General features: G+C 46.6%; 1 protein-coding gene across 2 annotated transcripts in view; it reads left to right on the top strand.

Moving 5' to 3' along the window:
* The first annotated feature begins 4,215 nt into the window (after positions 1-4,215).
* The window catches only part of Parp16 (poly(ADP-ribose) polymerase family member 16), a 32,537-nt gene continuing 14,785 nt past the window's right edge, over positions 4,216-21,967 (top strand). Inside the window, exons 1-3 of one of the 2 annotated variants that reach the window (XM_041679823.1) lie at positions 4,216-4,343; positions 4,834-5,117; positions 18,427-18,564. In XM_041679823.1, coding sequence (XP_041535757.1) covers positions 4,944-5,117; positions 18,427-18,564 — 312 coding nt within the window. In that variant the 5' untranslated portion in view covers positions 4,216-4,343; positions 4,834-4,943. Of the gene's footprint in view, positions 4,344-4,625; positions 5,118-18,426; positions 18,565-21,967 lie in introns of those variants that run through there. The other variant, XM_041679822.1, reaches the window with a different exon arrangement.

Below are 21,967 nucleotides of genomic sequence, written 5' to 3'. Positions count from 1 at the left end.
GAGTCAAAGACCAGGAGGGAATACATTTTTAATTTAATTTTTTTGTTTTCTTTCTTTCTTTCTTTATTATTAATATTATTGTTTTTTTTTTTTTTTGGTTTTTTTTTTTTTTTTTTTTTTTTTTTGGTTTTTCGAGACAGGGTTTCTCTGTGGTTTTGGAGCCTGTCCTGGAACTAGCTCTTGTAGACCAGGCTGGTCTCGAACTCACAGAGATCCGCCTGCCTCTGCCTCCCGAGTGCTGGGATTAAAGGCGTGCGCCACCACCGCCCGGCTATTGGTTTTTTTTTGAGTCAAGGTTTTTCTGTATCTTTGGCTGTCCTAGAACTCACTCTGTAGACCAGACTGGACTCATATTCAGAGAGAATTCCTGCCTCTGCCTCCCAAGTGCTGGGATTAAAGGCATGTACCACTATGCCCAATTGGTTTTCTTCCTTCATTTTATTTTTGAAAAGATTATTGTTTACTTTTATGTGCATTGGCTGTTGCCCCCATGTGTGTCAGTTTGACGGTGCTTGATTTACTGGGAAATGGAGTTACAGACAGTTGTGAGTTGCCATCTGGGTGCTGGGAATTGAACCTGGGTCCTCTGGAAGAGCAGCCAGTGCTCTTAATTGCTGAGCCATCGCTCCAACCCTATTTTTTTTTTTTTTGACAGAATTTCTCTTGGTAGCCCTGACTGTCCTGGAATTTGTTCCCTAGACCATGCTGGCCTTGAACTCACATAGATCCACCTGCCTCTGACTCCCAAGTGCTGGGATTAAAGGTGTGCACCACCATGCCCAGCAAGGGACTATATTTTCAAGATTTATTTCATCATCATCAACATCATCATTTGTGCGTGCGTGAGAAACAGAGAGAGACACATAGAGACACAGAGATAGAGACAGACATAGAGAGGACAGTGACAGGATTTATGTGCACCGCATGTGCGTGGGAGCCTTTGGAGGCCAGAAGGCATCAGATCCCCTGGAACTAAAGTAACAAATAGTTGTGAGCCACTGTGTGCTAGAAACTGACCTGGATCTTTGCAAGAGCAGTCAGTCCTTGTGACCACCCAAGCCATCTCTCCAGCACTAGGGTGGAAATCCTGAAAGCAACACGAGAAAAACAATCTTGTCGCAAGGCAACCCAAATGAAATTTACTGCTGACTTCTCGGCAGAAACAACGGAGAGGAGAGGTCGGATGACATATTTACAGCCCGGCCACCGGAGCTGCAGCTCAGTAAGCCTTTCCAATAGCCCGCAGCTGAAATACACTGTCTAGCAGCCCTAAGTGTGCTGGATGTTTCTTCGAAGTGGACTTGACATGCAGGAGCCCCTGGTTCAACCCCAGCACGAATAAACAAAGCAGCGTTGAGCTTGGAAATGTAGAAATGTGGTCGGCAGCCTGAGCGCAAAGGCGTGGTGTGGGGTGATTCTGTGCGGGGCTCAGAAATGTCTCCAGGTGGCAACTCAAGTTCACAAACATGGATGGGAACCAGAAACATTAAGAGTAATAATGCAAAACTGCAATCATATACTTGTTCTTGTTCTCTCTGTTTCATTAGCATTTTTTATTTAATTAAATTAATTAAATTTTTGTTTTGCTTGTTTTTGTTTTTCAAGACAGGGTTTCTCTGTGTAGCTATGGCTGTCCTGGAACTCACTCTGTAGACCAGGTTGGCCTCGAACACAAAGAGATCCGCCTGTCTCTGCCTCCTGAGTGCTGGGATTAAAGGTGTGTGTCACAATCACCACTGGCAGTACTATTTATTTATTTATTTATTTATTTTTTGTTTTTCAAGACAGGGTTTCTCTGTGGTTTTGGAGCCTGTCCTGGAACTAGCTCTTGTAGACCAGGCTGGTCTCGAACTCACAGAGATCTGCCTGCCTCTGCCTCCTGAGTGCTGGGATTAAAGGCGTGCGCCACCACAGCCCGGCAGTACTTTTTATTTTTAAGAGAATTATAGAGATTATTTTTAAAAATTGTTTATGCATATGGGTGTTTTGCCTGAATGTATGTTTGTGTGCCACATGCATGTCTGGTGCCTGATGAGGAAGAAGACAGACAGCATTGGCTCACCTGGGACGGCAGTTACAGAGGCTGTGAGCTGCCGTGTGGGTGCTCAAAGCCAAACCCGGGTCCTCTGGGTGCACAGCCAGTGATCTTAACCACTGAGTCATCTTTCCAGTTCCTTTATTGTTAACTGTGTGTGTCTCCACATAGTTAACATGTGTACTCCACATGTGAGTGGCATGCCCATGGAGGGCAAAAGTGTTGGATTCCGTGGAAGTGGAGTGAACAGCTGATGTAAACCTCTTGATATGGGTACTGGGAACTGCATTCAGGTCCTCCGGAAGAGCCGGAAGCTATTTGTATTGTTGAGCCTTCTCTCTGGCCCTTCATTAGTATTTTTTTTTTAAAGATTTATTTATTTATTATGTATTCAGTGTTCTACCTGCATGTATCCCTGCAGGCCAGAAGAGGGCACCAGATCTCATTACAGATGGTTTGAGCACATGTGGTTGCTGGGAATTGAACTCAGGACTCTTAACCACTGAGCCATCTCTCCAGCCCCTCATTAGTATTTTTAAAAATTACATTTATTATACTTACCTGACCGGAGAGATGGTCAGAAGGTTTTCCCAGGGTGAGGTTTGTCCATTGCACTCCAGATGTGCACCGGTTAGCGTTCCTGGTGCTCCATGGGATCCCAGGACTTTGGGGGATTTGGGGGTTTTATTTGAGGCCATAAAGCTCTCAGACATTTTGGTGACTATAGGTCAGTTCAGGTTTTACAACAGCTGTTATCAGGAGGGCTGCTAGGCGTAGCCTGCACCCATTGCCTGCTGGGGGTAGCCTGTACCCATTGCCTGTCCGGGGAAGCTCTGTGGGGTCTGTGGATGTAGTCCCTACTTCTTCCTCTCCCAAAGTCTGATGAATGCCCGAGGAAGGGGTTTATTTCTCAGAGAGCCCAGTGCTATATGTGTAGGTTTATTTATTATTTTATTAATATGTTTGGTTGAGGTTTTTTATTTTTAATGTTTGCATATGTTTGAGTCTCTCTCCACCGCGTGGGTAAGAAGGATTATACTCAAGTCATCCGGCTTGGCAGCAAGCACCTTACCCACTAAGTCATCTTCCTAGCCCCTCCCTGCCCCCATGATGTGTGAGCTTTTGCACTCATGGAAGGGGAGGCCAGAGGAGGAAGTGACCAGGTCCATCACTTTCCACCCTAGTCTTTTGAGATAGGGCTTCACTGAACCTGGAGCTAGTCCCGCACTAGCAAGCCCCAGAATTCCTTCTGTCCACAGCCATGGCCACACTCTGCTTTTAATGTTGTGCTGGCATTTGAGGAGAAAGTGTTCTTTTCCATTGAGCCATCTCCCCAGTGCTGTTTGTGACGTTTTTATTTATTTTTAAATTATTATTTATTACTTATTTATTTAGAGACAAGGTCTCCCTTTGTAGTCCTGGCCTGGAATTCACAGTGATCCTCTTGCCTCTGCCCCACACTCTGTGTGCTGCTACACTCAGTGTCTGTACGGTCTTTAAAGGGGATTTTTTTTTGTTTGTTTAATAATTAGCATAGGCTCGTGCTTTCATTTCTATGTGATCAGGAGGACAAACAGTTTTGTTTTCCTAATAAAGCCTTGAGTAGGGAAAAGTGGTGGGAGCCTGTTTGTTCTTTTCTTTTTTTTCTTCTTTCTTTTTTTTTCGAGACAGGGTTTTTCTGTAGCTTTGGAGTCTGTCCTGGAACTTGCTCTGTGGACCAGACTGTCCTCGAACTTAGAGAGACACACCTGTCTCTGCCTCCCAAGTGCTGGGTTAAAGGCGTGTGCCACCAACACCCGGCTTATATTTTCTTATTTTGTGTATATGTTTGAGCGTAGGCATACTTGAGCCTTGGGCTGCATATGGAAGCCCCAGACAAAATGCTGAAATTGCTGCAGTCAGTTCTCGCATTCTACAAGGTGGGATCCGGGGATTGAACTGAGATCGTCAGGACTGGCAGCAAATGCTTTTTCCTGACCAGCCGCTGAGTCATTTGGGAGTCCGGTCTTTTCTCTTCCTCGGGGATAGGTCGCTGCTCCCTCTGCCCTCCTGTGCTTGTTTTCCAGGCTTCCTGTTCGAGGCCTTCAACGCAGGAGGATCTTGGGAGATCTGAGGTCATACATTTGAGCAATTGAGAGAATTCCGGAGGCTGTAATGTAGAGAGGAAGGACTCTGCGTTGGCTACCGTGTCTTGAGAAAGTATTGCATCACTCCGGGCCTCAGTTTCCCTGGGTGTCAAGTGGCTCCTTCGGTGCAGCGCGCCAGCTCCGGAGGGAACCGATTTATTCAACAGGTGGCAATTCCCAAGGTGAGAGAGGCAGGCACAACCCGCAGAGCCAGGACAAAGGCAAGTCCCCAGGGCGGGTCCCGGAACGGTTTCCATCTAGCGCTGCTGCAAGGGTGATTGGCAGCGGCATGGGCACCTTTGTCCCGCACGCTGACCGGCTGGGATCCTCGGGAATCCGCGGGCTGGCGCTGGCTGAGCGCGGCAAGTCAGGGCGCGGAGAGGGGCGGGCCTGGGCCGGGTGGGCGGAGCGGCGTGAGAGCGGCGGGCGGGGCGGTAGGCCGTGGCTGCAGGCAGAGGGGCGGCCGGGCCCGGGCGGCTCCGGGTCCCGGGGTTCTGCCCCCGCCGGGTGCCACAGCGGCACCTTCAGGCCTGGGGCTCCGGGGCTGGCGGGGTCCGAAAGGTGGCTCTCCAGACCTCGTGTTCCTCGCACTGAGTGATCGAGCCCAGTGTCCTGCAGAGGACGCTCGTCAGCGCGTTCTCACCGCTGTCATCTTGTCACCTCTTTGCCTAGCTCCACCCCCGGACTGGGAAACCCGGCTGCTGACGGTCCGCGGTCCCCCGGGCGCAGGCCCCGGGCTGCCCCGCGTTGCCTCCTCCGGCCACGCGCCGCCACGACCCGGGATGCAGCTCTCCAGCAGGGCGGCAGCCAGGGAAGCGGCGAGCCGCGACGTGCTGGCCGCGGACCTCCGCTGCAGCCTCTTCGCCTCGGCGCTTCAGAGCTACAAGCGGGACTCGGTGCTGCGGCCCTTCCCCGCCTCCTACGCCCGCCACGACTCTAAGGACTTCGAGGCCCTGGTGAGTGCGCCCTGATCGAGCGTTGCTCGCCACATCCTGGGCCAAGTGGCCCCGTGGAACGGCAGGCAGAGGCAGAGGCAGCGCCACCCGTGTTAGAAAACACACCAATTCATTGGACTTCCCATTGCCAGCCTGGCCTTGGGGAAGGTTTCCATCAGCAAGAACACTCCTCAACACCCTCGTGTAGACACACTGCCAAGTCAGTTGGTGGCTGCTTCCTCGTGTCGGTGACAGACTCCCGGGAGTGATGCGAGGAATAGCTGCATAGTCATCCACAAAAATGCTCAAGTGTGGCTCCAAAGGGGCGTCTGTCTGATCCAGCCGTTCTGCCTAGCTGGGAAGTTGTCCCTCCCTTTGCAACTAGCTAGACTTTGCTCTTCAGATGAAGTTACATAGGAACAGTTCTTATAGAAACAGCCCCACACAGGGCACAGATGTGTTGTGACTTTCTGATAATTAATAATTCTGAGTGCGGAAATTACAGGCTTCAACTCCATGCTTGTCCTATAAGGCATATAATTTCTTGAAGAGATAGGGTTAGTATTCCAGATGTCAGCTATCCTTGTAGTCCAAATATTTGGCACTACCTAGGAAGATATAAGTTGCCAAAGTTGATTCTGTAAAGAAAATAGAAAGTCTCTGGTCGTGGTGTGTATACCCAGAAGAAGGAAGTAGGAGAAACACAAATTTGAAGCTAGCCTGGGCTACAAAAAGAAACAAACAAACTTTTGAGCCTAGCTGCTTCATTGATGAGTGCTATTTCAAAATATAGGTGTAACAAATAATTACAGTCTCATAGAAATTCTTCCAAAAATATTGATATGTAGTTAGATGTGGTGGCAGACAGACATCTGTAACCCCAGCAACTGGGAGGTGGAAGCAATAGGTTCAATAATAGTTCAAGGTCAGCCTTGTGTTTAGTTTCTGTACAGCCTGGACTACATAAGACTATCTCAAAACAAGAACGTAGGAAAGAAGAAAAAGGGCTGGCTGGTATATCCTTGGTATTAAAGCTGATAAAAGTAATATAAAGAAAAAAAATTATTGGGCAATGCCATTCCTGAGTATAAATGCAAAAATCTGGGACTGGGGAGATGGCTCAGAGGTTAAGAACACTGGCTGCTCTTCCAGAGGACTCGGGTTCGATTCCCAGGACCCACATGGTGGTTTACAACCATCTAACTCCAGGTCCAGGGGACTCAGGACTCTGCCAGCACCAGGAATGCACAAGGCACACAGACATACACCCAGGCAAAACACCCATATACGTTAATTTTTTCTTCTTTAAATAAAAATAAATCCTCTACAAAGTATTAGGACCCCAACTCAATGTATAATATGTATAATAAAAGGTAATTCATCATCACCAGTTTGAGGCCCTGCCAGGAATGCATAACCTTTTCAGTTTGGGGAAGTCAGCTCATGTAATGAACCCTGTTATTCGATGAAAGGGAATTCAGAGTGGACATTTAGTGTCTAGCACCATCTCTGAAGACGTCATGTGTACTGTGTTCCCCCTGCCTTTATTCCTTGGAGGTCAAGCAGCAAACAGTGGCCGAGCCTTCTGGCTGTACCTAGCTGAGATGCCGACTCTTGACTGCAATATCTGGGCCAGTTAGGGCACCGGAAGTGGGAAGTCTGCAAAGTTCTGGTATTCACTTTCTTTTTTTTTTTTTGAGTTGGTGATGTAAGGGACTGGGGCACAAAACATGCTTGCTTAAGTTTGACAACAGCTGTTTATAGGTCAAGTGACTTCAAAGGCTAATTTTCAAAGAAAAGCAAGCCCATTCTGAATTTGGCCTTCTGGATCATTTTGTGGTTATCTGAAGAAGGTAACTTAGGAAGCTGTTTTTTTTAAAATGCCCTCTTTTTCTTGCTGAAAGCTTTGGAAGTAATAGAGTGTTTGCCACTTTGGGCCTTTCACAATTACTTCCCTCCACACCTTCGGACCATTAGTGCTCTGGTCTGAATTGTTTTATTGACTTGCCTGCTAGAGAACCCTTTGAACCAAGTCCCTGGCGTTAGACAGGGTCTGGCCTTGCCCTGCCACCATACCCAAAGCCCGCAGTTATCTCTGAGCTGCCTTATTTTGAGAACATTTCTATTGCTAAGTCAGTTCTTTGATTTTTCTTTTCTTTTGTTTTATTTTGTTTTTTCAAGACAGGGCTTCTCTGTGTAGCCTTGGCTGTCCTGGAACTAATTTTGTAGACTAGGCTGTCCTCAAACTCATAGAGATCCGCCTGCCCCTGCTTCCCAAGTGCTGGGATTACAGGCGTGAGCCACCATGCCCGGCTAGTTCTTTGATTTTTTACAAAGAGAATTCTTTGTGTTGTCTGGGCCTGGCCTGGGGATTACTTACCCAGACTTGAGGAATCTAATCGAGTACGTGCTGATTGCACAGGCGGAGAGTCTTCCACCTTCCTTGGCAGCAGGGTTTCATAAGCCCTTATGAGGCCAGAGGATATACAGCACTCTCGGGATGTCCTGGCCCTTTGCCTTTTGTCCCCAGATTTTTACTGGATGTGACAACTGTTAAGCTTTTGTTTGTTTCTTTCCTTTAGAAAATACTATGTCCTGGTTTTCGGTTAGACCACCAGCCCTTTATGGGGGTGGGGGGTGGCTGGTGACGGCTCCTCCGAGTTGACTGTAGGCTTTCTGTGCTCAGGGTGTTTGGGACTGAAATCTGTACCCCAATCACCATCACTTTGGGGCTTGTTAGAATGGCAGAATGGCTGGGTGCCTTTAATCCCAGCACTTGGGAGGCAGAGGCAGGTGGATCTCTGTGAGTTCAAGGCCAGCCTGGTCTACAGCAGCGTAAGTTCCACAATAGGCTCCAAAGCTACAGAGAAACCAGCACCGAAAAAAAGAATGGCAAAACGGAGCTGGTGTGGGTAAAAGTGCTTCCGGCACTGATTCCTTGTGTTTGGTCCCTAGAATTCACAGTGGAAGGAGAGAACTGCTCCTGCAAGTTGTCCTCTGGCTTCCACAGTCACTGAGGCACATGCATACACACACGCACACACGTGCACACTGCTGGAGGCAGAGCAGGCTGACCTTTGTGAGTTTTGAGGACAGCCTGGTTTATATAGTGAGTTCCAGGACAGCCAGTTAGACTCCACCCCCCAAAATTAATTAATTAAAAAAAAGAAAGAAAACTTGTATAAGGTTTCAGTGCCTTCAGTCCTCCTGATACCATTTCTGCCCTGTGCCCAGGAGTCTCCTGTAGATGCAAATGAAAGCTTTCCTTGTTTTGGGCCCCAATTGCAGCAGTCAGTCCTTCCCAGAGGTGTTTTGTTTATTCAGTTTGCATGTGTTTGCGCGTGTGTATTGTACTGTGTGTGGACTCGTGTGTGCGCCCACTGGTGTGGAATCCTGAAGCTTATATTGGTTGTCTTCTTCATCACTGTACACTTATTGAGGCAGGGTTTCTCCCAGAACCTGAAGCTTGCCGATTCCAGCTAGTTTAGCTATCCTGAGTGCTGGGATTACAGCTGGCCTCACCTGGCAGCTTTGGGCATGGGTTTTAGGGATTCAAACTCTGTCCTTATGTTTGCATAGCAAACACCTTATCCACGAGCCGTCTACGCACCTGTCCCCCCCTCTACCATCCCTTTAATCTTATCCATGAGCCATCTACGCACCCATCCCCCACTACCATCCCTTTAACCTTATCCACGAGCCGTCTACGCACCCGTCCCCCCTCTACCATCCCTTTAACCTTATCCACGAGCCGTCTACGCACCCGTCCCCACTCTACCATCCCTTTAACCTTATCCACGAGCCGTCTACACACCCGTCCCCACTCTACCATCCCTTTAATGTGCTGCTGAAAATCAAATGCTGGGAGCTGGTGTTTGCTAGGCAGATACTCTGTCCACTAAGTTACGTGTCCGTTTTTTTTTTTTTTCTGTTTTTTTTAAGTCCAGACTAGTCTAGAATTTGGAATCCTCCTGCCTCAGACTTCTGAGTACTTGGGATCACAAGTGAACACTACTATGCCTGCTTCTTTCACAACTTTAAAAATGACTGTGGTGGTTTGAAAGGAAATGGTCCCAAAGGGAGTGGCACTGTTAGGAGACACGGCTTTGTTGGAGGAAGTGTGTCAGTGTGGAGGCGGTTTGAGGTCTCACGTGTGCTCAAGAAACACCTGGTGTCTGGCCGTTTCCTAGAACTCTCTGCTAAGTTTCCAGCACCGTGTCTGCCTGCCCCACCATGATGAAGGTTTTCTGAACCTCGGAACTGAACCAGCTGCCCCTGTTAAATGTTTTCCTTTACAGGAATTGTCTCTTCACAGCTGTAGAAACCCAACTAAGACAATGGCTTTCACAAATCCCCCTTCTATGTTAGTAATTGTTTGTTTCTCTTTGTCATGGCCTTGCTGGGCCACAGGCTAATGGAGCTTTGTGAGAAAGACCTTTGCTGCTTTTTTCCAGGTTAGAAATGGGATATTGACATTCCCTGGATACATCACTCTTTCTAGGCTCTCAGCCTTGTCTGACATTGAATTCACCCAAGAAGCTTAAGACAAAACAAAACAAAACCCCGATGCCTGGGTGTCATCCTTACAGCAAGTGGTCTCATGGATCAGTGTAGCCCTAGTATTGGGATTCTTGTTGTTTATAGGTTATGTGTAGCATTTTAATTTTCCTATCAATTGATTTTGGGGGTTTCCACAAGTACTCAGGTGCTGAGTAGGGAGAAAATTATAGTGTTTAGATTTGGTCTGGTCTAATAAAAATGCTTTAGGTAAATACTATAACAGGGCCCTGGTTGTTCTGGAACTTGCTGTGTAGACCAGGCTGGCTTCAAACTCACAACAATCTGCCTACCTCTGCCACCCCAGTGCTGGGATTAAAGGCGTGAGCCATCACACCCTGTGGTAATACTTGATATTGTGTGTGTGGGGTGGATGGGGGTTCGAGATAGGATTTCTCTATAGCTTTAGAGCCTGTCTTGGAACTTGGTCTATAGACCAGGCTGTCTTTGAACTCATAGAGATCTGCCTGCCTCTGCCTCCTAGTGCTGGGATTAAAGGCATGGGCCACCATCACCTGGCTTTGTTTTGGGGGGCGGGTAATACTTGATACTTTATTCAACATTTCAACATGCCAGGCAAGTACTCTACCCTTGAGTGACATCCCCAACCCTCAGATTACTGTTGTATTTAACTGCTCCACTCAAAGCTGTGACTGAAGAGTAGGGAGAGAAAAATGGCACAAAAGGCTCGGGTACAGACACAGATACAGGAGGATATGTGCTAGGGAAGATATCTCAACTGTGGGAGGTAGAGTGGTACTGGGAATTGAACTCAGAACGTTTGGAAGAGCAGGCAATGATCTTAACCACTGAGCCATTTCTCCAGCTCCCTTCCCACTCTTTCTTTGAGACAGGTCTCATGTAGCTGAGGCTAGTGTCAAGCTTGCTGTGGAACCTATGTAAGCTAAGGCTGGTCTTATATTTTTGGTTATGAGCCTATCCTTTAACGGCTGAGCCATCTCTCCAGCCCACTAAGACTGGTCTTAAACTTCCCTATCCTTCTGCCTCTAGATCCTGAGTGCTAGGATTCCAAGCACTACCACCACACACAGTTTATAGGCTCCAGGGTTCTGTGCTTCAACCAACACGCATACAATTCTAGTTCCTTTGTTATGTTTTTGAGATTTATTTAATTATTTAAGTTGAATTTCTTTTTTCCTTTCTTTTTTTTAAAAATATTTATTTATTATGTATACAATATCCTTTCTGCATGTATGCCTGAAGGCCCGAAGAGGGCACCAGACCTCATTACAGATGGTTGTGAGCCACCACGTGGTTGCTGGGAATTGAACTCAGGAACTCTGGAAGAGCAGGCAATGCTCTTAACCTCTGAGCCATCTCTCCGGCCCCTGAATTTCTTTATATATAATACATGTTAATCATTTTAATCTTTTCTTTCCCTAACTCCTCCCTGATTCTCCTCACCTCCCTACTTCAGTTCTTTCTCTTTCAGAAAAGAAAAGGAGGGGGTGCTGGAGAGATGTGCTCTTGAGGAGGACCTGGGTTTAATTCCCAGAACCCATATGACAGCTCACAACTGTGTATAACTCAAGTTCTAGGGGATCCAGCAGCATATATGCAGACATACTTGCAGGCAAAAATGCCAATGCACATAAAATAAAAATGAATATTAAAAAAAACAAAATAAAAACAAAGGTCAAAATAAGCTAACAAAGAAAATAGCTAAGGTGGTGGTGATGCTTGCCTTTAATGCCAACACAGGAGGCAGAGGCTGGTGGATCTATAGAGTTGTTACACAGAGAAACCCTGCCTCAAAAAACAAAACAATACAAAAAACCCCAGTAAGGTTAAAAAAATACAACAACCAAACAAAATGAAAAATGCATAAAAATACGGGGTCTATTTTGTGCTGGCCAACTACTCCTGAGCGTGGGGCCTTCCCTGGGGTGTGTGGTTTGTCTAGCAGCCTTCCACTGGAGAAATTTTCCCTTTCCCAGCAGGTATCATTTGCAAACAGCGCCTGGGTTAGAGGTGGAACTTTGTGTCCACTTCCTTTCTCTGTGCTAAGGCTTTGTCTGGTTCAGGCCTTATGTGTTCTGTCACAGTCTCTGAGTTCATGCGTGCATCAGCTCTGTTGTGTCTGTATGATGCTCTTACCCTGGAGTCTTCCATCACCTCTGGTTTTTAACAATATTTCTGCTTCCTCTTCTACATAGATCCCGGAGCCTTGAGGGGAGGGGCTTGACAGAAACCTCCCATTGCTCTAAAGACTCACCTTCTCCGCGTGCTCTAAAGACTCACCTTCTCCGCGTTGTACAGTTGTGTGGCTCTGTACTAATTACTGTGTACTGTGTGTGGGTCTCTGCCAACACTGCGGCCAAAAGAGTGGCAATCTGTGTGCAGCAGGAAGGACGACTTCAACACGACTCAGTAACTGGTGCTGGTTCAAACACCGACACTGGCGGTTTATTTTAGGCATATTTAAGCACAGCACAATTATCCTGATGATAATTAACTCAATCTCTTGTGTACAACAAAGCTTAAGATGATGATTATATCAAAACTCTTTGTAAAGTATGTGTGATATCGTCCATAAAGAGGGCTTCTATAGGTTGACTACATGTGACATCTTAAGGGTCTGGGTAGGATAAGATAGAGCAGAGATCATCAGGCTATTAACCACCTTGGCTCCCAGCCTTCTGGAGGAAAACAGGTTATCTCCCCCTTTAAGAGACAACCCTACATGTTTGACATCCAGGTTTCCCTAGTGCTTATCAGTGAGTGCTAAGGACCTCCTGTCTCCTACAAGCTTTTCTGATGAGAGTTGAGTGACCTCTGAGCTGAGTCCTAGCCAAGTGTAGTAGCTGTGGTCCTGGGTAGAGAGCTTTCCTGCAGGTCAGCGGGAGTCACAAATGAACAGAGCTGAGCTAAGAAGGAGTGGCAGGAATTGTAGAGACTGCTCGTTCATTTCCCAGCCACTCAGACCTGAGATAAACACATAGAAACTATATAATTGCAATACTGTTTGTCCAATAGCTTAAGAATATTTCTAGCTAGCTCTTTTTTAAAAATATTTTTTATGATTTATTTAACTTTATTTTCTGTGCATTGGTGTGAAGGTGTCAGATCCCCCGTAACTGGATCTTCAGACAGTTGTGAGCTGCCATATGGGTGCTGGGAATTGAACCTGGGACCTCTGGAAGAGCAGTCAGTGCTCTTAACCACTGAGCCATCTCTCCAGCCCCTTCTAGATAGCTCTTACATCTTAAATTAACCCATTTATATTAACCTGTGTATTGTCATGTGGTTGTGGCCTACTGGTAAGGTTCTGTCAGCTGTCTGGTGTCTGTCTCCTGCGATGGCTCCATGACATCTCTCTGACTCCACCTACTCTTTCTCTGATGTGAGATTCCCCTCTGTATGCTGTGAATATCATTGGTTAATAAAGGAACTGCTTTGGACCTATAGCAAAGCTATAGGGGAACAGAGCTGGGGGGAACTAAACTGAATGCTGGGAGAAAGGAGGCGGAGTCAGAGAGAAGCCATGGAGCAGCCACCCGAGACAGACAGGCCTAAACTTTGCTGGTAGATGACGACCTTGTGGTGCTGCACAGATGAATGTAGATGGGTTAAATTAAGATGTAAGAGTTAGCAAATAAGCTAGAGCTAATGGGCCAAGCAGTGATTTAAATAATATGGTTTCTGGGAAACCAACAAGCGGCCTCCCTTCAACATTTCTCTATATCTTCTCAAGCCTGGTTCTGTTAAGCCATTGGCTGAAAGAGGCTTCTTTATTAACCAATGACAATAAAACATTCGTAGCATACAAAGGGGAATCCCTCATCAAGGAATAACTGCCTGCCCTAAGAGGTCAAGAGATTTAGTGGGGTTTTGTTTGTTGGCTTGTTTTGTTTGTTTTTTGAGACAGGGTTTCTCTGTGTAGTCCTGGCTGTCTTGAAACTCACTGTGTAGACCACGCTGGGAGAGAATGACCTGCCTCTGCCTCCCGAGTGCTGGGATTACAGTTGTATGCCACTACCACCATCACCAGCACTGGGCTGAGATTTAGTTATTTTTATTTTATGGGTGTTTTAATTACATGTATGTATATGTGCCACATGCATGCCTTATGCTCACAGAGGCCTGAAGAAGACATCAGATCCCCTGGAACTGGAGTCAGAGGAGATTGTTGGCCACCATGGTGATGCTGAGAATTGAACCCAGGTCCTCAGGAAGAGCAATCAGTGTTCTTAACTGCTGACTCCAGATCTCTTTGCTTTGAGTTAGTTTCTGTTACTCACACTAGCCTCGGATTCCCTGTGTGGCCAAGTATGACCCTTAACTTCTTTTTTTAAAATATTTATTTATTTATTATGTATACAATATTCTTTCTACGTGTATGCCTGCAGGCCAGAAGAGGGCACCAGACCTCATTACAGATGGTTGTGAGCCACCATGTGGTTGCTGGGAATTGAACTCAGGACCTTTGGAAGAGCAGGCAATGCTCTTAACCACTGAGCCATCTCTCCAGCCCCCGACCCTTAACTTCTTATCCTCCTGCTTCCACCTCCCAACTAATGGTGTGTTCCCCACGCTGACTTAATTTGGTATTGGGGATCAAACCCAGGGCCTGCGAGGCCAGAATGCTACCAACTGAGCTACATCCCTGGACTGTTTTGATTTTGTTTCTTTTTTTTTTTTTTGGTTCCCTGACCGGGAATCTGATTTTGTTTCTTGAACCAGGATTTCACTCTAAACCTGGCTGGCCTCAAATTCGTGGCAGTTCTCCTACCTCAGCCTCCCAAATACTGGCAAGATAGGCATTCACCACTATGCCCACCCCACCTACTTGCTTTTTACCCCCAAACCATTTCAGTAAACGTAGATTTTTGTGTTTTAGGCATGTGATAGACCTAGCGCACACCCATATGGAGTTGCAACATTCACCTCCCAGCCGTTGCCTGGCAGCCTCCCACGCCAGCTTGGTCCTTCCCTGCCCGCACTGTCGCAGATGTCATGGTTTGGTCCCTGAGGCAGGTGCCCTTTGGTCCATCCTCTTCTCAGCACTGCCCCTCCCCCGCACATAACTGTGGCCTCCGCACTTTCCTGGACAATTACTTTTAACAGAGTTTTGTTGTCTGCTGCACCTTTTCTGGACTGCAACAGCCGCCACCTGCATCCAAGTAGCTTGAGTCTTGCCTGGGGGATGAGCATCACCTGATCCAAGAGCTGGTGATCTGGGGAGTATTAAGTTGTCCCTTGAGCCTCCCTGTCATTGCTCAAAGCTGGCTCATTGGGCCCAGCCTCCCTGTTTTCTCTTTGCTGGTTATAGAGACTTTCTGTCTGCCAGTCACAAGCTCTCAGCTCTGCCCACCATGCGTACCCACCCCAGCCATCCCTGCAGCTGCATCTTCCATAGCAGAGGCGCACAAGTGCCAGGCACGGGAATGCGCACCTGCAATCTCCGCTGGTGGGAGGCTGAGGCAGAGGAGTTAGAGATGGGCCTCCGCTGTGAGTGAGACTCAGTCTGGGACAAACACATACATTGTCTGATAGAATTTGTGGGTCCTCCTGCTTTCTAGAAATTAGGAATTCAGAAAAAGCCTCAGCTTGCTGATTGCTTTTCTTCTTTTTTAACTTTTTTTTGGAGGGGATAGGAGTTCATTGTGTAGCCCAGAATAGCCTCCCACTTGAGAAGCCTCCTGCCTCTGCTTCCTGAGTGCTGAGATTACAGGGGAGTACCACTATGCTTGAGTGACTGATTGATCTCTTTTTTCTGTTCTTTCTTCAGTTTTAAAAATTTATTTAGAGAGAGTGTGTGTGTATGTGTGTATGTGTGTGTATGTGTATCTGTGAGTATATGCCATGTGCACACAGGTACCAGAAGAGTGTTGCGGCCGGGTGACAGTGGCACACACCTTTAATCCCAGCACTTGGGAGGCAGAGGCAGGCAGATCTCTGTGAGTTCGAGACCAGCCTGGTCTGCAAGAGCTAGTTCCAGGACAGGCACCAAAACTACAGAGAAACTCTCGAAAAACCAAAAAAAAAAAAAAAAAAAAGTTGTTACTTTTCTTTTTTTCTTTCTTTCTGGTTTTCAAGACAGGGTTTCTCTATGTGGCCTTGTCTGTCCTGGAACTCACTCTGAAGACCAGGCTAGCCTTGAATTCAGAGAATGGCCTGCCTTTGCCTCCCAATTGCTGGGATTAGAGTCTAGAGGCATGCACCACCACTGCCCTGCTAAAATGAGTTTTTGAGCCGGGGATATATCTGGCTTGGTAGAGAGCTTGCCTAGCTTGCCTGGTGGCACACACCTGTCATTTTTGTACTTGAGAGCATGAAGCTTAAGGATCATTCCAAGTTTGAGACTAGCCTGTTCTACACAGTGAGTCACAGGCCAGCCTGAACTATGTAGTGAGACACTGTGCCCCAAGTATCACATAGTTATTTGTTTGCTGAGACAAAAGTTCTTGCCATGTCGTCTTGGCTGTCCTGGAACTCCTGATACAGACCAGGCTGGCCCTGTCTGTGTAGTCTTTTCCTGCCCCTTGAATGAAGGTCTGTGCCACTATGCCCAGATCATTTTTTGCTGTTGTTCATCTGGTAACAGTTTAACTGGGCATACTGCATTTAATCTGCTAACCCTACCTGTGTGTCTTCTCTCCAGTGGTCCTACTACAATGTAGACGGGGAAGACTCTTAACTATTAGAGCAGAAAAAACGTGAAGGGTGAGGTGGGCCATGAAGAGGGCAGATGGAGGGCTAGGAAGGCAGAACCTAGCAGGGGTCCTCTCTGGGCAGATGGCCGTGGGAGGGTCCGTAAGATCACTGTTTCCACAGGGAAGCTGCCGTGGGGTCTGGGTCCAGACTGGAGCTAGTAGAAGGCTTTCCTATTTGCCCACAGCCCCTAAAAGGGGTCTGACTACTATTCTTTTGCAGGGCTCTCTGAGCCCAGGACCTGACTGTAGATAGGGCTGTGGCACACAGCGTGAGATATGAGAGTTGGGGTGCTGGGGAGTTGAAGGAAGTGACTGAGCTCTGCTTCTGGGTTAAGAAACATCCTGAATATGAGCCCGGAGAAGAATTGGGAGATTGAATGGCCTTCATTGTTCTTTTAGTTTTTCCTCTTTCCTTCTCTTCTTCCTTTCTCCTTTCCTCCCTTTCTTTCTTTTTCAAGATAGGATCTTATGGATCCTGGGCCGGTCTGGAACTTGCTGTGTGGCTAAGCATGACCTGAGCTCCTAATCCTCCTCTATCTTCTCCTGGGTACTGGGACTATAGCGTTGTGTTGGTGCTGTGTGGTTTGAATCCAGTGCTGAGCAGAAGGCTACGCTAGACCCTCTTACATTGAGTGGAACGATATCTCCAGTTTTTCCGTCTTGCTTTGTTGCTCAAGCTGGCTTCAAATTCATAGCGACCTTCCTGTCTCAGGTTCTTGAATTTGAGATTGCAGGTATGCTTCCAGCCCTGACTAGCCCTGACCACAGAAATACAGAATATTATTTTTTAAGTACTGGGGTTTAAATTGGGGCCTTGTATGTGATAGGCAAGCAATCTACCACTGAGCCACATCCCGAGCTTTTCATTGTTTTTTTTTTTTTTTTTTTTTTTTTAGATAGAGTTTCTCTGTGCAACAGTCCTAGCTTTAGACCAGGCTGGCCTCAAACTCACAAAAATCTGCCTGCCTCTGCCTCCTGAGTGCTGGGGATTAAAGGCGTGCGCTACCACACCCAACATTTATTTTAAACTCTGTCTCTTCAATATAGTTCAAGCATGTTTTGAAATCACCAGGTAGCTAACCCAGGAGGGCTTTTATTCTTGATCCTCCTGCCTCCGTTTCTCTACTTTGGGTGTAGCAGGCGTGAACTACCATGACCAACTGATATTTACACTTTAATTTGTGTGTGTGTGTGTGTGTGTGTATGAGGTGTAGGAGTGCCGTTGTGGACACGTGGAGGTCGGAGTGTGGGAATCAATTCTGTCATTCCACTGTATGGGTCCTGAGGATGGAACTCAAGTTGGCAGCACCTGTACCTGCTGAATCTTCTCACAAGCCAGGTGGTAAATCCTTCCCCCCACCCCACCCCTGAGACAGTGTTTCTTTGTGTAGCTCTGGTTATCCTGGAACTTGCTCTGTAGACCAGGCTAGCCTCAAACCCAGAGACCCTGAATGCTGGATTAAAGGCATGTACCTCCACTGCCCAACAAGTGAATACTTTTAAATAAAAATCATTTTGCTTTCTTCTCCATTTCACCAAGATTGCCCTCTCTGATGACTCCCAGATCTACAGGACCTGACACTGAACTCAGTAAAACAGGCCACCTTCCTGGACGGGGACTAGGAGTGAAAGAGGCAGGAAGTAGGAAGCAAGGAATAAGAATAGCATCAACTCATTGTGTTCAGGAAGGGGAAGAGTATAGGGACCACCCATTCATAAAGTGTGGGGACCACTCATTTAGTAAAGTGTAGGCACCACCCATTCATAGAGTATATAGACCACCCTCTCCTCAGTAATTCTTGTAGCCTCCAGCCATAACACAATAACATTCTTGCAACTAAGTGCATTAGTTCTAATAGGACAAAGCCTGAAACCTTCCATAAGGTCAGCTCATGTTTTGTACCAAATGAATAAGACCAAACAAAACATTTTAGAACGTAAAGATTTAAGGGTTTGTTGTTATTTAGGAAGGAGACTTGATTTACTCTCATAAAATTCCTTCAGATAGGAGTGCAGTTTTCTACATCACCACTAGAGGGCATTCAGTTACCATTTTATCTGGGGTCTTTGCTGATGGAGGTTCTGTCTCCTTTCAGCTTGCAGATGCTGGCAGGTTACCCAACCTGAAGGAACTTCTCCAGTCCTCCAGAGACACAGACGCACAGGCCTGGGACCTGGTGAGCTGGATTTTATCCTCCAAGATCCTGACAATCCACAGTGCAGAGAAGGCAGAGGTAAGACTGGTGTGTAGGTCACAGGTTCCTAAGGCTGACTGGCTCTGAGACCTCCCTGGGTACCACTGGGCAGCTGGTTGAAATGCAGATTCATGGGTGTCACTCTCAGAGATTCTCAGTATATGTCTGAAGAGCCCAGGAAGTCACACACTGGCGGGTTCAGTACGGCATGTGTCTCCTTATCTGGAAATGGGGATAACTATGGTGCATCTCAGCTGGGCGAATGCCCATCATCTTTAGGAATGAGTTTTCACTCTTGGAGCAGTATCTAGGAGCACATACACAGGGCTCAAACGTCTATCAAAACTGCAGACACTTCTGCTAAGTGAAGGCCCTGTTCACACCTTAGGGGTGTTGCTTAAGGAAAGAAGGGGAGGGCTGGAGAGATGGCTCAGCTGTTACAGGCTAGGCTCACGACCAAAAGTATAAGAGGAGAAGGGAAGGGGAGGGAACTGGCTCAGTCCAGCTGATAAACAGTAAAGTACCCCAAAGTACTGGTGTTGCAGACTGTGTCCAGTGGGGGGAAACACGAGTCAAATAATCCCAAGGTAACTCCAAATAGAGTATTTTAAGGTTATTCTTTATTCAAAGGGAAAACTCGTGGAACAGAAATGGGGATCCAACATCAAAGTGTGGAGCAAGGGAAGCAGAGACTGAGTTGGGTGGGACCATGGCTTTTAAAAGTCACACCCCAACCTGGTCCAGCCTCTTAAAGGCCATTGACTGAAGGAGGTTGCCTATCACCTCCCCTTTTGTCTAAATAAAAGAGTTCCAAACCCAATACAAAACTATACACACTAAGAACAGATATCAAGCATAAAAATTAGAACTACAACTAGCTTAAACAATATTAAGCAAGGAGCATATGCTAGATGTTTTAATAAGGACTCTAAGTCTAGTATTAGAAATGGCTTGACTAGATCATAAGAGGAAGGTAACTATGACTATCTAATCTTCAACCCCATCGAAGGCCTGAGAAGGGAGATTATATTACTTGAGTAGGCAGGAAGTGCAATCAAGCAGCTTCCAAAATATGTAGTAGATGACAGAGACAACTGGCTACCTAGGTAACCACCCAAAGTCTCACTTGCAATGTTGAAGTAACCAACTTTGGCTAAGACCCAGAGTAACTGACAGACCATTTTCTGAGGTAGGAATAATTTCAGAACCATCTTACCCTGTCTTGGCAAGGTTTGGTAGTCTTTTTTCTTGTATTCTGCTTGTTATGCTTGTACATTGTGCATTTTGTCAGTGGTCAAGGCAGGGGCAGTTTTTTGCCCAAAGGCCAGTTTTGCCGAGAAGAAAACAAGCCCCAAGTGGAGTTCTTTGGTGCTCAACATTCTCTCGGGGATAGAACGGTGCTACTAGGAACAATCGTGTCTCACATCAACAGAACCCTAAATTATTTAAATGCCATGTTCTACAGATCTTTCAGGTTTTGGGTTCAAATCTTATTTCAGCCAATTATTGGGCCCCTTTTGTAAGGTGAGACCATAGTTATCCCCAAGAGGAGCAGTGACAGAAAGGGTCTTACCCTAACACAGTTTTTGGCACAAGCCAGATGTCCCATAATTTAGTTTTCCTTGCCTGGCTGGAGGCTCACAGGAACAGTCTGGAACAATAGGGTCCAAAGTAGGTCATATAATTCCTGGTCTGGTATTCTGTTCTCTGAGTGGCAATGGCGGGTTGGCTATATGTGCTGTTACTAAGTTAATCAATTTCAAGTAAGCACTGAATTTGATATGATTTGTTTGATTTGGTTTTTCAAGACAGGGTTTCTCTGTGTAGCTTTGGAGTCTGTCCTGGAACTCACTTAGTAGACCAGGCTGACCTCTGCCTCCTGAGTGCTGGGATTAAAGGCATGCGCCACCACCGCCCAGCAAGAACCATGAGGGAGTCATGGAGAGGGTGTCTGTATTCCAGAGTGGGTTGAGCTACTTCCTTTATTGAATGGAATCATTTACTCATTCCTCATTCAGGATCAAGGCCCTGCTAGACGTTGGCTATTCCAGCTAAAGCAGATGTGATGGTGGCTCCTTGACTTTTGATTATGATCCAATTTAAATTCACATTAAAATGTGGGATGGTGTCAGGGTGGGGCTGGAGAGATGGTCAGTGGTTAAGAGTACTTGCTGTTCTTGGAGAGGACCTGGGCTCAGTTCCCAGCATCCGTATACAGCTGACAACTGTCCTTAATTCTGGTTCCAGGGGATCCAGTGCCTGCTTCTGGCTCTCATGGGCACCTGAATGCCTGCAGTGCACATACAGACAAAGAGGCACACACATATACACATACACAATAAAAATGAATACAATATATTAAATGTGGGAGTTTGGTATCCAGGAATGTGAGCTTTTTATTTTGTTCAAGTCAGGACATTTGCCTACCATGTATTATCACTTTATGAAAGGACATTTTAGCTGGGCATGGTGGTCATACTTGTAGTCCCAGCATTGGAGAGGTGGAGGGAAGAGGAACAGGACTTTAAGGCCACTGGACGGCAGCCTGAGTTGCATGAAATCTCAACAAAACAAAACAAAACAACTCCCCTCAAAAAAACCTCTGAAAACAAACAACCTCCCTCAAAAAAAACCCTCTGAAAACACAACGGCTGAAGAGAAGCCTCAGTAGTTAAGAGTGCTTGTTTCTCTTCCAGAGGAGCTGAGTTTGGTTTTCAGAACCCACAGATAGGCCTGTATCTGCAGTTCTGGGGTCCAATATACTCTTCTGACCTCCACTGGGACCCTGCCCACTTGCTCCCCAACCATAAGTAAAATAATAAACAAATATTCTAAACAACAAAAAAGTGTGTCGGGTGGTGGGGGAGCGTTACAAATGATCTAAGCATGGTGGTGGTACACACCTTTAATCTCAGCACTTGGGAGGCAAAGGCAGGCAGATCTCTACGATCAAGGCCACCCTGATCTACAGAGTGAGTTCCAGGACAGCCAGGGCTACACAGAGAAACCCTGACTTAAAAAGCAACAAAAAGAAAATAAAGTTAATACTTAAAAAAGGAGCTTAGGCATACATGGCAGTCAGATTTTGCTGAATAGCAAACCACTCTAAAGTTAATGATGAGATGAATGTACTGTTGCATTTTGTGACTCTGAGGTCATTACTCTGAGGCCGTGACCCTGAGGTCATCATTGTGAGGCCGTGACTCTGCGGTGATTCTTGGGGATGAATATTCTAGGGTAATTGTGCTTATATTTCTGGGCTTTTGGTGGAACGGCTGCCAAGGCTGAGACCCCCTTTGTAAGGCTCTCACCTTGCTGAGGCCATCAGCAGGGGAGGACAAACCCTTTGCAAGTCTGCCATGTATGTGCTGAGGGACCATTGGTCAAAACAGATCTCTGTACAGGCAGCTTCAGCGCTGAGAAATAGGTTCCCTGTCTGGAT

The sequence above is a fragment of the Microtus oregoni genome, unplaced genomic scaffold, assembly GCF_018167655.1.
Source record: "Microtus oregoni isolate MIOR12 unplaced genomic scaffold, Mior012 000032F_ref0000030, whole genome shotgun sequence".
Taxonomy (NCBI): Eukaryota; Metazoa; Chordata; class Mammalia; order Rodentia; family Cricetidae; genus Microtus; species Microtus oregoni.
This window is presented reverse-complemented; position numbering and strand designations above follow the sequence as displayed.